General features: G+C 41.9%; 1 protein-coding gene across 2 annotated transcripts in view; it reads right to left on the reverse strand.

Annotated features, from left to right (window-relative positions):
• Positions 1 to 14665, reverse strand: part of NBAS (NBAS subunit of NRZ tethering complex) — a 175590-nt gene that overhangs the window by 144056 nt on the left and 16869 nt on the right. For both annotated transcript variants that reach the window (XM_081856655.1, XM_081856654.1), the window contains exons 10-13: positions 7216 to 7360; positions 6137 to 6202; positions 3292 to 3420; positions 794 to 857 (exon numbers count right to left, since the gene is read on the reverse strand). In XM_081856655.1, the coding sequence (XP_081712781.1) occupies positions 794 to 857; positions 3292 to 3420; positions 6137 to 6202; positions 7216 to 7360 (404 nt within the window). The remainder of the gene's footprint in view (positions 1 to 793; positions 858 to 3291; positions 3421 to 6136; positions 6203 to 7215; positions 7361 to 14665) is intronic.

A 14665-nucleotide genomic window follows, 5' to 3' on the forward strand; every position in this document is an offset into this window, starting at 1 on the left:
TTTGGAAGTGAAATGGGATCGTCCACAAAAAGGTAGCAACTTGTACACTCTTGAAGGCACCCTTTGTAAACAAAACACTGTAAATTAAACTGGCATCGTAAATAGACGACAACGACACACGCAAAACTGCACTATTTCTGAGATTATTTACACTCCACTTTTCAAGATATAAAACCTTTCAACGCAGCCTAAAAGTAACAGTAAAGTTCATCTTAGAAATACACAGAACACAATTTCACATAATGAGAAGCCATCAAGATAGTGACAGAATGTGTATTGTGGGGTGGGGTGGGGGTAAAATTGTCTTGTTGGAGCTGTCCTCTGGGATCCCTGTTGGGGGCAAGGAGGGAAAATGCAGCTGAGGCAGAACCTAGCAAGAATGATGAAAGCTGTTGATCCTTTTGAAAGAAAGGGTGTTGGGTCTAGAACACAAGCAGTACAGAAATCCTATTCCAGGCTGCCTGGCACCATGGACAGCTCCTCACAGACTCCAAACTGGGTGAAGAATATCTTCACATTTTACACATGGCTCATAAAAATGGAAAGAAATTGAAAGAGGATGTGCCCGTCACTCACACATTCTCAAATACTGCTTCCTCAGAATGGACATGTAATCTTCTAGCATTTTGGATGGCAGCATTGTAACGTTAGCCCTTATGATATCTTAAACACACAATGATGGGTTAACATTCTCCTGCTCATTCAGGTCTTTCTCTCTCTCTCTCTCTCTCTCTCTCTCTCTCTCACACACACACACACACACACACACACACAACTACACTATGGCTCCAACCTTTGATTTTCTTCCGTTTCTCAAGAGAGAGTCGCCATTCCGGTTTGATTTCATCATATCCTGGCTAAAAGAAAAAGAAAATCTCCAATTAAGTTTTATACATATTCATATGTACACTATAAACAAAACTACCAACAAGCAGTGTCTTATGACTTCTGAACAAGTGGAGCCATCCTTCTGAAAACTTTCCTCATATTGGATTGAACATTAAGAAGGTGCCGCGAAAGCAAGTGGGGAGGTAAGGGAGAAAGACAGAACGGAATATCACTCAAGCTAGCAAGGCAATCAGGCCCCATTTTTAAATTATTACTTCTGCATGATTAGAACACATGACAATTTCCAATCTCAAGCAATTCACACTGTCAGAAAGATGACCGAAGTGTAACATATGAATTGGGATCCAATTTCATTGGAAGTTAAAAGCCAGGATTCTTCTATTACTTTAAATGGTCAGTCCTGGATTCTACAAACTGCTTGTTCTTTTTCCCAAAAAATTGTTTATGGTTTTCAATTTTATACATTTCAATAATTTTACAATCATTTTAACATTTTGAAACTCGACTTCCTTCCCACTCTTTCTGCAGTTCCTTAAATTTATTTTTTTATATTTTCTCCATATTCCAAATTAACTTACTCATTTATTCATCTACTTTAAATATATACTCCTATAAAACTGCAGGTTATTACAGTAATTCTGCCAATGTTCTTATCTGTTTACAGTTTGTTTGTAAACCATTTCCATTCTTTTACAAAAGGTTTGTTATCTTGATTTCTTATTTTTCCAGTAAGTTCCGCCATTTCTGCATATTCCATAAGTTTTTGTGTCCATTCTTCTTGCCCTGGGACTTCTTCTTCATTCCATTTTTTGGCAAGTAACATTCTTGCCACTGTAGTTGCATACCTGAATAAATTTTTATACAGTTTGGGTAGCTCTGTCCCCATAATTCCCAAAACTGTTTGTTCTTGAACCACCATTTCAATCAAAACACTGGCACAATGCAATAAATATATACAATGAAGGAAGCCTTAAAAAAATGAAGGAAGCTACTACCACTGCCAACAAAATTTCTACTGTAGTCTGAATCATCTATTACAACAACGCTAGATATGAAATAGAGCTCCATTTTTACTTCAGCTAGGATTCCCACCTACCCCAGTCATGTCACAAGAAGATGCCATCTAACATTTTTTTTAGTTGTGATATGCATTCAGCGGTCTCTGTATTATTGGAACCAATTCCAAAGCTTTAATGACTGCAAATGTCTATCTTGCTATGACAAGATAGATAGGAAAGGACAGGGGTCAGCAAACTTTTTCAGAAGGGGGCCGGTCCACTGTCACTCAGACCTTGTGGGGGGGCAGACTATATTTGGGGGGCAGGATGAACGAATTCCTACGCCCTACAAATAACCCAGAGATGCATTTTTTTAAAAAGGACACATTCTACTCATGTAAAAACACGCTGATTCCAGGACTGTCCGCAGGCCGGAGTGAGAAGGCGATTGGACCGGCTCTGACCCCCAGGCCTTAGTTTGCCTACCCATGTGCAAGGAGATTTGGGGGAAAACCTAACCCCATACAGACACAAACACAGAGAGGGAAGCACTGCTGAGTTGAGCACAAAGGCAGAAAACACTTCCTCCAAACAGTGTGTGTGCACATGTTAATATTAAAACTACATCTCTATAAATCAGATTAAATTATTTCAATTTTGAAATGTTACAGAGAATATATGGGACACAACTGATCATTGTCTTGGGGGGGAGGGACAATAAACCCTGAAGTAACGAGAAGCAAAACAAGGAATGAAACATATGTTCTGGTACTCCAAGAAGTGTTTCTGGGGAAGAAGTGATTAAACAAGTAATACTGATTTGAACCTTGGTCTACATTCCTGTGTGCATCTCTCTTTTGTCTTTCCAGGTATACAACAAACGGATTTGAATACAATCATCTTAAGATAAATGATGTTACCATGTTGTAAGATACACTGGGCTGTAAATTCAGCTCAGCTGCAAATATTTTTTGCCAATATTAATCTTTATGCATTGTAGCACATAGCTCAAATGACCCTAGCAGCTGCATAATGTAGATAGATGATTATAAAAAATAGCAACTGTAATGGGTATGTTATCCAATTAAAGAAATTTTAGTTAATTGATCAAGTGAGTTTTAAGCGAATCCTAGACACACTTAGCTGTGAGTAATGGGTCTTATTCCAGAGTAGGCATGTGTAGGATTGTCTACAATTGATTCAGTTTCCATATGGATAACCATTCCAATGGCTAAAAAGCACCATTTCTTGATAACGAACAAATATGCTGTGCATATAAAAAGACATATATGTCTTTTAGCATTTTCGACATGCTAAAAAAATAAATACCACCATTTAAAAAGCAGAAAAAAGGAGGTGACAAGAAATGTCATACAAGTTTCATTTAAGCTATCTATAGCTACAAATACATTCCAGTATTTACAAACTGTTAATCATCACATACCTGGTCGCTCTGCTCCCATTCTCCTTGTTGTCTTAGAGAAGGGATTCCCCAGATAGTCAATTTTCCACTAAAGTGAATAGCTGCTAGGCGAGTCCCATCTGGAGAAAGGCTCATCTTGAAAACACCATCCTGCGCAAGATTTTGATCAGTGATTAAAAGCAAAGGCATTCTGAAGAAGCATTAAGCTCATAGCCCTCATTCCCCCCCCCCCCATTTTCAATGTATCTTCCCTTTGCACACCTCCCAGATCTTATAAAACATGAAGTGCGCCTTAGAATTTGTACAACAGATACACAGAAGCATCACGAAAGGACCACAATTCCTGAAACTAGTAGGGCAGTTCTATGAATGGGTTTTACTTCCAGGTAAGTGTGTACAACAAGTGTGGCTAACTCCTAGTTTGAGGGCCTGATTTGACATCCCAAGATCCCACCATTTTTGAGTGTGGGAGTCCTTAAAGGGTTGGCCATGGATGAATGCAGTCCTTGAGCCAAAAAGTGTTAGACTCCCCAGGTGTAAAGGACCTTCAAGATGTAGCCCAGCCTTTCCCAACCTGATGCTCTCCAGATATTTTGGACCACAAACCATGGTCCCAGAAACCATGGTCAATGGTTTGGGGTCCTGGGAGTTGTAGTCCAAAACATTTAGAGGATGACAAATTTGGGGGTCATAAACTGTGAAGCAGTTAAGTGGATAATAGAGTGGCACTTGAATCCTAAACACAGTTTCTTAGAAGTTCCATTCAATCACCCATCAGCTAGGACAGGATAGACGTGAAGTAGCAGAACACTCAGGGGAATGTCAGGTTGTTGACTAAGGCAGGGGGAGTCTGTGGGCAACACGTCAAATCTGTGTCATGCAAACAATGGACAAAATATAAACCAATCAGAACTCACAGTGGCTTTTAATGATAAGTCATGTCTTCTTATTGCTAGAAACTACTTAGATGAAATACTGAGAAGGAAAGATCTACATAATTTTAAAAACTAGGCTATAAGACATTTTTAAAATAATATAAAAGAGTTGCAAATGCTGTCAAATGTATTTATGAGTAAGAAATGGAAAAGAGATGAGTGAATCATTCCAAAGAGTAATGGACCCCTGCCATTAATTTCTAGAATATAAAATACTAGACTGACTAAAATGTAAGAAACTGAGGGTGTTTTAGCATGGTGACAAATGTTTTCAGGCAAACATTTTCAGCACACAGTGAAGCTATTCACCCACTGTTCCCTGCCCCATTTGGCTGCTGTTTCAGTGCTGTTTTTTGTTTCCCACTAGGCTTCTTCCTCACAACATAATACAGCCAATAGAGAACAAAGTGTGTTGCAGGTCTACAGCTCCCATCATTCCTGATTGTTGGCCAAGTTGGGTAGAGCTGATGGGAGCTGGACTCCAAAGGCATTAGGAAGGTCACAGGTTCCCTGCCCCTGCACTGAAGGATCTCATGACATCATGTTGCCTAATATCCAATCAGATTTGACACTGTGACATCACTGAGGGAAGCACACAGCCAATTCAGAGCAAGGGCAATGCTTCCTGTATTGCATTGACCTCACTCTGGATGGTCACAGGAGGGAATGCAGCTGCCACCATGAGCAGCTATCACCACACAGTCAAACAAGTTGGGAGAGAAAGGAAAGTATTGTCACCACACACCTTATGATAGGTGCTTCCAGAAGGAGATGCTATATCACAAGTGAGTCTTTCAGATCATTTTTTTTCTATGTACACATTTGGCACGTGACGTTCTTCACATTCCCATTTTTTTCAGTCATTATATTAATTACCACTCTGCCGCTTGCCATCCACATCTGAGCTGCATTTTCCCATCATTTCCCGCAAACACTCACCCATCCTCAACAACCTTTTTTTTTTTCATTTTGGGTATGCGCACAGGAGTTTCCGTACCTGAGTTCACACAGACACTTTTTTTAAAAGGCTGAAGAAGTGCGCAAGAGTACAAGCCTTACCCAGCCACAAGGGGCAAAGTGGGAGACGGGGAGGCAATAGCCATTTTCATTCGCAATTCTTTTTAAAATGTGGGTTTTGTGCAAAAGGGCAAAGGCAACAAAATCTTCTGTTATTTATGAACGTCCAATACAGTGGTACCTCGGGTTAAGTACTTAATTCATTCCGGAGGTCTGTTCTTAACCTGAAACTGTTCTTAACCTGAAGCACCACTTTAGCTAATGGGGCCTCCTGCTGCTGCTGCACCGCCGGAGCACGATTTCTGTTCTCATCCTGAAGCAAAGTTCTTAACCCAAGGTACTATTTCTGGGTTAGCGGAGTCTGTAACCTGAAGCGTATGTAACCTGAAGCGTCTGTAACCCAAGGTACCACTGTATATGTACTGTAATTACAACCTCCCAAGGAATCCCCCACAATTACTGTGTGGAGATCTGGAGAGAACAGATCATGTTTAAATAAATTTTAAGTCAGAGCAGAGCCACTGAAATGAAGTTCAGTTTGCCACAGCCATTAATTTCAATCAGTCTACTCTGAGTAGGACTCTGTTGGCTTCAATCCAGCACCTCCACCAAAACAGGCATATGACAATCGGTGGAAACAGCTTTCTTTTCTGTCACTGGGGGCTGCTGGAAACAGAATTATTAGGTTGTGCTCAGATATGGAACAAACAGAGATAGAGATGCAGATTTTAGAGGTCACCACCACAGACAAACCACATATTGACAAATAAATATTGGCCACTGGCCATGCTGCCTGCGAGTCCCAATAAAATCTTGAGTGCCGCAGAACTGCCACCCCTGATGCAAAAGTTGCACTTGACACGTGTCTCACAAAAGCATAAGGTATTGATATATATATATACATCCTCTGTTACCTGTTCTCTTCCTTGTCTACTGTAAAAGTTGAGAGACCTAATCTTGAACAATGACCTTCTCTTGGCCTGTTAAAAAAAGGAACCATATCAAATTAACCTCATGTATGTATATGTGTGTGTGTTTATCACACACACACACACGTGTGTGCAAGTGTTTTCTTTGTCAGAAGCTAAAGCAAATCATGGAAGCAACAAATAATACAGTAACATTCCTCCAAAATAGGGGCAAACGAGTCTTTTTTCAGCCAGAACTCAGTTCCACCACCTCTCAGGTGGGCGCCATTGCAATTATAAGAGAACAAGGGAAACATTTATGGTGAGGGGTCCAGCACCTCTTTTTCTAGAAAAGTAGCTCTGGGTGCAAAGAATTCAAAAAGATTCTGAATTATATAAGCTAGAACAGAGGTTCTGGGTATTTGTTGCCTAGAGCGTTTTAACCAACCAGTTGTCAAGAATAAACCTGAGATCAGGAAGGCAGCGAAAACCACAGCTTCACATTTGACCACCAGGTACACAAGGTTATTTATGCCGCATAAATGGGGGTGGGGGGGTATTTTTTCCAGCCACAGAAGGGGCAAGGTGGGCAACAGAAACAGAAATTCTCCCAGCAACACAATTCTGTGCATGCTTCCTGAGAAGTAAATACCCTTTGTGTTCAGTAGAGCTTACTACTAGATGTGTGTATACAAGGTTGTAGCCCAATATACAATATACAAAAGCAATAGGGCCATACAATGAAACCAGTCTCTTGTGCAGACTGTTGGTGGTTGTGGAATTTGAAGGCTAGCTCTTTCCCCTAAGTTTGATAAAAATAGGTGAGGAGGAAGAATTCAGAAATTCAGTTCCCAGTGCATTAACAGCAACATCCTATGAGCTTGCTGATGATACATTTCAGCTTTTTCAACATCTGGAAATGTTAGAACAAGGAAGAAGCATTGTCTGGTCTGCCTTTATACTAAAATGGAAGATGACACATGTGAAACCTTTGCTAATGTAAAGAATAAAAATGAGATCTGCGGCTTTAGGGCCAATAGACGTATGCTCAAACGATCCTATTAGATGATAGCGGCGCTACTCACAGTCCCGATATCATCTTCGTAACTCGTAACCGGCTTGTAATAGGGGGATCCCGAAAGAACTCTCCACGCCGACAGACCACAGCTACTTGCTTTGGACGCGCCGGATCCCTCACCATCCATTTCGCAGCCACCGACCATCAAAAGCCTATCGCAAGCAAGAGGAATCAAATCTTGAGTTTGGCATGCTCCAATTCTGTTCTGAGCAATGAGCAATCACTTTACAATGAATTGCAGCAAGTTTCATTGTATTAAGATTACCATGACTATTATATTATATGAAATGGGCAGGTTTCAATGCAGCGCTAAGGGGATTGCTTAGAGTTTCAAAAAGTAAAAACAGGAAGACCCCAAAATTGTTGAGCTTTTCTTAAGGAAACCACCGAAATTGTTGAGTTGTGGTTTGTTTTTTTACACCCCACGATTTTTTGATTGATTTGTCCAAAGATGCGGGACGAAGCGACGCCTTTTGCTAATTCACCCTGTACGTCAATTGTGCCTTTAAAATCCAGGTACTGTCTGGGACATATGACAGCCCTAGGATTGTTCAGTCAGCGCAAGGATTTCTCCTTGACCACCAGAGGGAATATCCCCTTCTCTTGGGCCCCCTTGCTGTTCTGGCAGTTTTTTCCTCTATCCTCCAGAGTTGATTTGGGGAAGGCACAAAGGTGGAGAGGAAGTTCCATTGCACTAGCGGGAGTCACAGGGTCACAGCATCAGAGTTGGAAGGCTCCCTCAAGATCCAAGCCCCTGCAATACAGGAATATGCAGCAGCCACAAACAGGGACCGAACCCGCAACCTTGACGTTATCAGCACCACGCTCTAACCCACTGAGCTATCTAGCCCTTAGCGTTAACTTTCCACTAGCAAAGCAGGGAAGTTGTATTTGGCAATATATATATTTGTTGGGAAGCAGTCTGCAATTTCTGAAATAAATAAATAAAAACAGGCACTTGCCATCTGCGATGACTTGACAACTGCTGAAATATTTATAGCAATAATTCCACACTTGGGCGTATCAGTTGTAACATTTACTACTTCAAACCGCTACTCAGAGCAAGGGGAAGAAAAATCATGTGAATTTTAAAATATTTTTAAACCTCCAAGGCTGCAATCCTGTAAACACCTACCTGGGAGTAAGTCTCCATGAACTAACACTATGGGACTTACACCATGCACAGGATTGCACTGTGAATTCACCTAGCGGGATATATTTCAAAGCAATTGCCTGCTTTAATTCTTTTCCCACCCAGAAATCCTCTTCAGATAAAAACAAATGTGAAATAGGGGTGTCGGAGCATTATTTTACCCAAGTAAAATCATTAAATAAAAAACCAGATTACGCATATTTGATTTCAGTTGGCAAAGTATCACCATCTAGTGGTTAAATTATATATAGAAGTTTGTAAATAAATGGTTTTAACCCCCCCCCCAAAAAAATACTCAAAACTATTATAGATCAACAACAACAAAAATGGATTCAGTAATTGCAAAGTGTCATGCTTTGTTTTAGAAGCTCAAGTTTCTGCGCCAGACACTGCCATAAAAAGAAACTAAATTATTTTGGGGAACAAATAACTATTCAAGGAAAAAGCTAAGAGATGTTAAATGAATCCTTTTGTTAGAGAAATGGGCAACAAGCTGGTCTTGAGAGATTTCATTTGCCGTGTGAAAGCAACACATGCATGTGATGCTAACCTGTATTTATAGTTAACTATAAAATATAGGTTAGTTTTAATACTACATCCGAAAATCAGGTACAGAACTGGTCTGAGCTAGCAGCATAAAGCATTCCATCTGGACAACCCTTAAGTAAAGGTTACCAAAGAATTATTTTTGGAGATTCCAAAATGCAGAAATTGAAGATGATATTTAATTTTGGTGCATGCATTATCTACATCTTATTGGAAAGATGTGAGAGAAGCAATTTATAGCTGATTTTATTCTACTCTTAGATCCTTTAGTGTTTCTTTTATGGTACTGAGTAAAAGTCATAACAGGTTCACAAAAACAGTAGTTAACTTAATGGCAATGGTTAAGAAGAGAAACAGTCCAAACCAAAATTGGTAGGGGAACTAATAACGAGAAATGAATGGTGTAATATGAACATCATTTCCTACATTTAGTAGGGTTTAAAGTTTTACTCTTCTTGCTGATTATACTAGTAGATCCTGTGAACTCAACTCCTCTAATGGACAGTCTGCACTGGTGGAAAGGGAGCGGATGCGATTTTCACTAATTCCTCTTTCCCTCTACAGTTCCCTGCTCCCAGATTCCACCAGCCCCAGTCAATATGGCCCATCATCAGGGGTGGCAGTAGTCCAGCAAGACCTAGAGGACCGCCTATTCTCAATTTAAGCATGCCACCAATGGTCAAGGGCAAACTCTAGCAAGAGGACAAAGTCCAACAGTTAAAGAGCCAGTGTGAACTTACTCCCATTAGCAATAAATGGTGACAGCAAACCATTCAACCCTGCCACAAGTTCTGCCTCCCTTGAGATAGCCCCAAATCACCATCGCCACAAATCTTCTCCTAGACACTTAGAATATTCGATGCATATGTCAGTGGTTCCCAAACTGTAAGGCACTGGGGATTAGCGCAAGGCTTTTGACGAGAGGGAGAGATCCTGGAGAGGTGTTGTCCTTCTAGCAGCAAAGATTTGACATCTGGAGGCTTTACATGGGCCGGAAACTGAAAGCAACACCTCCAACCAGTAGGAGCGCTATTCCATACTTCCAGCGCTTCGTTAGGTTTCAGTGCTGTGTCTTAGAGGAAGTTCCCGAGAAAGGTCAAATCTACTTTAGAAGCCTGTGCTGTTGGTTTAACTTGCAAAGTTCCTTCTGCCAACTTGTGGCAGCAGCTCAAAGTTGGAAAAAGCCTTACTGATGGAGAAGAAATTGACTATGACAATGAGCATATGGGGCTTTCCCCCCTTCTGCCTTTCCTTCCCGACTGGCAGGCTTCAAGCAGGGAGTCCAAGATGCTATCTCCTTGTTCTTTTCTAACCCCAAGTGCTGGTTTAGCTCTCCAATCCACACCCAGCGACCATAGGGAAGTGTCCTGTGCATTTGCCTGCTGCTGCTGGGTTGAGGAGCTCAGGTGGGTAAAGATTAGAAAAAGGCCCGAGCTGAATTCATTCGAGTTCATAACGCTAGCAGACACCACAATATCATTTATAATTTAAGCGTCTCGTCTCAGGATGGGAGAGATTTAATGAAAGCTGGAGTAAAGCTGCCATATCAGGTTAGACAAAAACCCTGCTCCCACAAAACAAAAGAAGACATATGTATCATTGCAGCACATGCTTAAAATTTTAAACAACTCTTCACAGAGCTGGCGAAGTGCAGCACAAAGCAGACGGGAGCTATATTAAGAGACCAAGACGCAGAGCTTTCAAATGAATCTTAGAGCTCCATTGAGGGCCACAAAAGGAGGTCTGAGCTCACTTATGAATTATTAGCTTTTTAAAGGACTGGACAAGAGAGTCAATAATGCCAAAAAAAGAATAACCAAAACAAGTTGACAGATAGCCTGAGGCCATCAAGTGTCCAGATACTTCCAGCTGGTTGAGCTTGAATTCCTGCACCATGAATGACCTTTAATTTAGTAGTCAGTGGAACCGAGGGAATGAAAGGATCATGGATGCAACACCTACTTGCAGTGGCGTAGCGTGGGGGGTGCAGGGGGGGGCCGGGCGCACCGGGCGCAACATCTGGGGTTAGGGCAAATCCACGGGTTAGGGGGCGCAAATCCACGGGTTAGGGGGCGCAAATCCACGGGTTAGGGGCGCAAATCTACGGGTTAGGGGGCGCAAATTACTTGCCTTGCCCCGGGTGCTCACAACCCACGCTACGCCACTGCCTACTTGCTCTCTCCCTCTTTCTTTTGTGGAAAGCAGGCAAGCAACTTTTATACTCAAACAGCTGTTCAAGCTCTACTTTTCCTTACTGAACTTCTAAGACAGGCTGGCCAAGTTTGTCCCCTTGATACGTTTCAGGCTCTAAAAGTAGCTCCAGGCAGCATGCTCAATAGTAAGGGGTGATGGGATATCTGGAGGGCACCATGTTGGCTACCCCTATATTGAGAGATGAGAATAATATCAAGTTGGAGAAACAGTATTAGAAACCCCTTTCCGGTGTAAGTTAATAATTGTGCTGGTAAGACAAGCCAGGATCTTAAACTAACTTCATACCTTGGTTTAAGATCCTGGTTTGTCCATTACAGCCGTACAGTGGTACCTTGGTTTAGAACCATAATCTGTCCCAGAGGTCCGGTTGTAAACCAAAACGGGTTGTAACCCAAGGTGCGCTTTCACCAATGGGGCCTCCCCCTGCCCCAAATTGGTTGTAATCCAAAAAAAGGGACACACACTTCCGGGTTTGACATGGTTATAATCCAAAACGGTTGTAAGCCAAAGCGGTTGCAAACCAAGGCACCACTTTACCTTGGTTCTTGAACACCTTGGTATGCACACGTTTTGGCTCCCAAACGCCACAAACCCGGAAGTAAGTGTTCCGGTTTGCAATCGTTCTTTGGAAGCTGAACATTTGACGCAGCTTCTGAGGCTTCCAATTGAGTGCAGGAAGCTACTGCAGCCAATCGGAAGCTGTGCCTTGGTTTCTGAACGTTTTTGGAAGTCGAACGGACTTCAGGAATGGATTCCTTCAAGAACCAAGGTACAACTGTACTGGTAAACATAGTTTTCCACATTGGGTTTAAGGAAAACACTGTTTAGCTAAATATTTCCTGAGTTAAACATGGCAGGCAAGGGAGGTAATTGACCACACAGAGGATGCAGGTGGAAGGTTCATGCATACCTCATCTTATGAACTCATGGCATCTTCATCCAAATGGGGCCATTTTAAGTTATTGAGATATATACAGTGATATCCCTCAATTCACAGAAGAGTCTTTGACCTAGTGGTCAAAGTTACGGATCTCGTGCCACAATAGTTTGAGAAAGAAGATGGGGGAGAAGTTTCATTGCAGAGGTGAAATGACTTCTACTCGCACAAGGACTTTGCTGGACACAAAGTAGTGTCCTGGATAAAAGCGAAGAATATTCTAATACTGAAATGCGACAAAAATGTCTCAGCAATAGACTCACACAGGAATACAGCACTGATGAATACCAATTATAAAATGTTAACAATTCTAGCAGCAAGATTTAATCTAACGTTAGATTATTATAGTCAGGGAGAGTCTTCTCAGGTTTTTAAAAAGAAAACAATTGAGAGAGAGTAGAAGGGAAATGATCCATATCAATTACAGAGCAAAAACACCTGCAGTGCTGTTCTTTGCTGGGACCAGAAAGGCATTTGGACACATACAATGAACGCTCTTTTATGAAAATGGCACTAAAAGCAATGAGATTTTAGGTAAACGTTTTAAGACATTCAAATTTCTCATTTGGTTCATCAACTACAAAGAAAGAAATAAAATCATCATCAATGGGCATATCTCAAAATCTCTTGTACCATGGGGAGGGATGTCAGGCAAGGTTGCTGCCTTTCAACACTGATCTTCAATTTTGGGTACAAAAATGTTAGCAACTGCAATAAGGGAAGAAAATACCATAGCAAGTATTTTCCCACAAAATATAGTGACGTAGGAGAGCTGAAAATAATGCCAATATATCTCACATCTGGCAACCAATGCACCCGTTTTCAGATAGTACACGGGTAGATGAGTCTAAGAAGCCCAGGACACAAACTTTCACAGTCCTCTAGCAGCTATGATGGCTCATTTACCAGTTGTAATGTATTTAGCATTAACTCTGGAAGTGTATCCTTGATTCTGACCAAACTAAGCCTCCTAGAGCAAAATATAACTCAGGAGGCTTTGTTTTGTCAGAATCGAGTACAGTCATACCTTGGATCTCGAACAACTTGTGAGTCGAACGTTTTGAGTCCCAAACGCCGCAAACCCAGAAGTGATTGTTCTGGTTTGCAAATGTTATTTGGAACCCGAATGTCTGCCACAACTTCTGATTGGCTGCCGGAGCTTCCTAAAGCCAATTGGAAGCCGCACCTTGGTTCCCAAACCATTTTGGAAGTCGAACAGACTTCTGGAACGTATTCCATTCGACTTCCAAGGTACAACTGTACACATTCCTAGTTAACGTGAAATACATCACTTCTGGAAAAGGAGCTACCATAGCCACTAGAGGGTCGTGAAAATTTGTGTCCCAGGTTTTTTAGACTCATCTACAGAGCCTAGGACTTGCCAATCAGAAGGTCAGCGGTTTGAATCCCCGCGACGGGGTGAGCTCCCGTCGCTCGGTCCCTGTTCCTGCCAACCTAGCAGTTCGAAAGCACGTCAAACTGCAAGTAGATAAATAGGTACCGCTCCGGCGGGAAGGTAAATGGTGTTTCTGTGTGCTGCTCTGGTTCACCAGAAGCGGCTTAGTCATGCTGGCCACATGCTGACCATTAGGTCTGGGGTCCCTTTACCTTTACCCATGTGCTATCTGAAACCAAAGGGGGCACAGTGGTTGCCAGATGTGATTTGTTTTTCAGCTCTCCTACCCCAGTCATAATGCTGCAATCCTAAACCCCCACTTACTTGGGTGTCAGTCCCATGGAACTCAACAGGACTTTACTTCTGAGTACATATACTCTGATGATGATCACATCTTATACACATTTAATTTGAGCGATTTCAACCAAACGCCGCTGAAGGTGTGCCAGAGTGTGACTTACCTCAGGGGTTTTTTGTATGTCCTCATTCTCCGTTGAGAGACATATAAAAAACGAGGCCACGAAATGCACAACAGCCTCAGACAGCATGAAAAAGAATTTGACTGCAAAATTGTGAATCGCAGCTCAAATCCCCACAGCTGCCGTACTCCTTTTCACACTTTACTGGGGAAGGTAGGTGTCTTCTCTGGGGGACTTTAAAGATTACTGCAACACACGAGGGAAGGGGGCGGAACAGAACAATATCAATTCTGCAAGATGAAGAAATAATCTGCACTCCCTGGGAAAATAGATTAAGCTGTCAATCTGCTGTCAGCTGCCATCATCACAGAAATCTATGGGGAAAGGAAGTCTTGGTGAAAAGGAATTGAATGAGGGTAATATTTGTAAGCATAAGGTAAGAAGAAGAGCCTGCTGGATAGGCCCAGCAGCCTGTTTTCACAGCAGAAAACCAGATACAGGGGGGAAACCCAGAAGGGTCTAAGCACACGAGGAATCTGCCCTCCACAGATTTCCAGCAACCCATGTTCAGAAGCATCACTGCCTCCAACCACAGAGGCAGAACATAGCCACTGACGCTAGTTATTGGAAGCAGAATTCCAAACATACGGAAACAAAGAAGAACAGCGAAAGGCAGATTACGTCCCACCACTGAGCAGTATAGTCGTAATGAGCTTGTCTTTCATATTCGCTATCTTAGCCAGACATATTACAAAGAAAAGAAGAAGAGCGGAAAGCTCTGGTTATCGAAGT

Source organism: Podarcis erhardii (genome assembly GCF_964252035.2).
Source record: "Podarcis erhardii genome assembly, chromosome: 3".
NCBI lineage: Eukaryota > Metazoa > Chordata > Lepidosauria > Squamata > Lacertidae > Podarcis > Podarcis erhardii.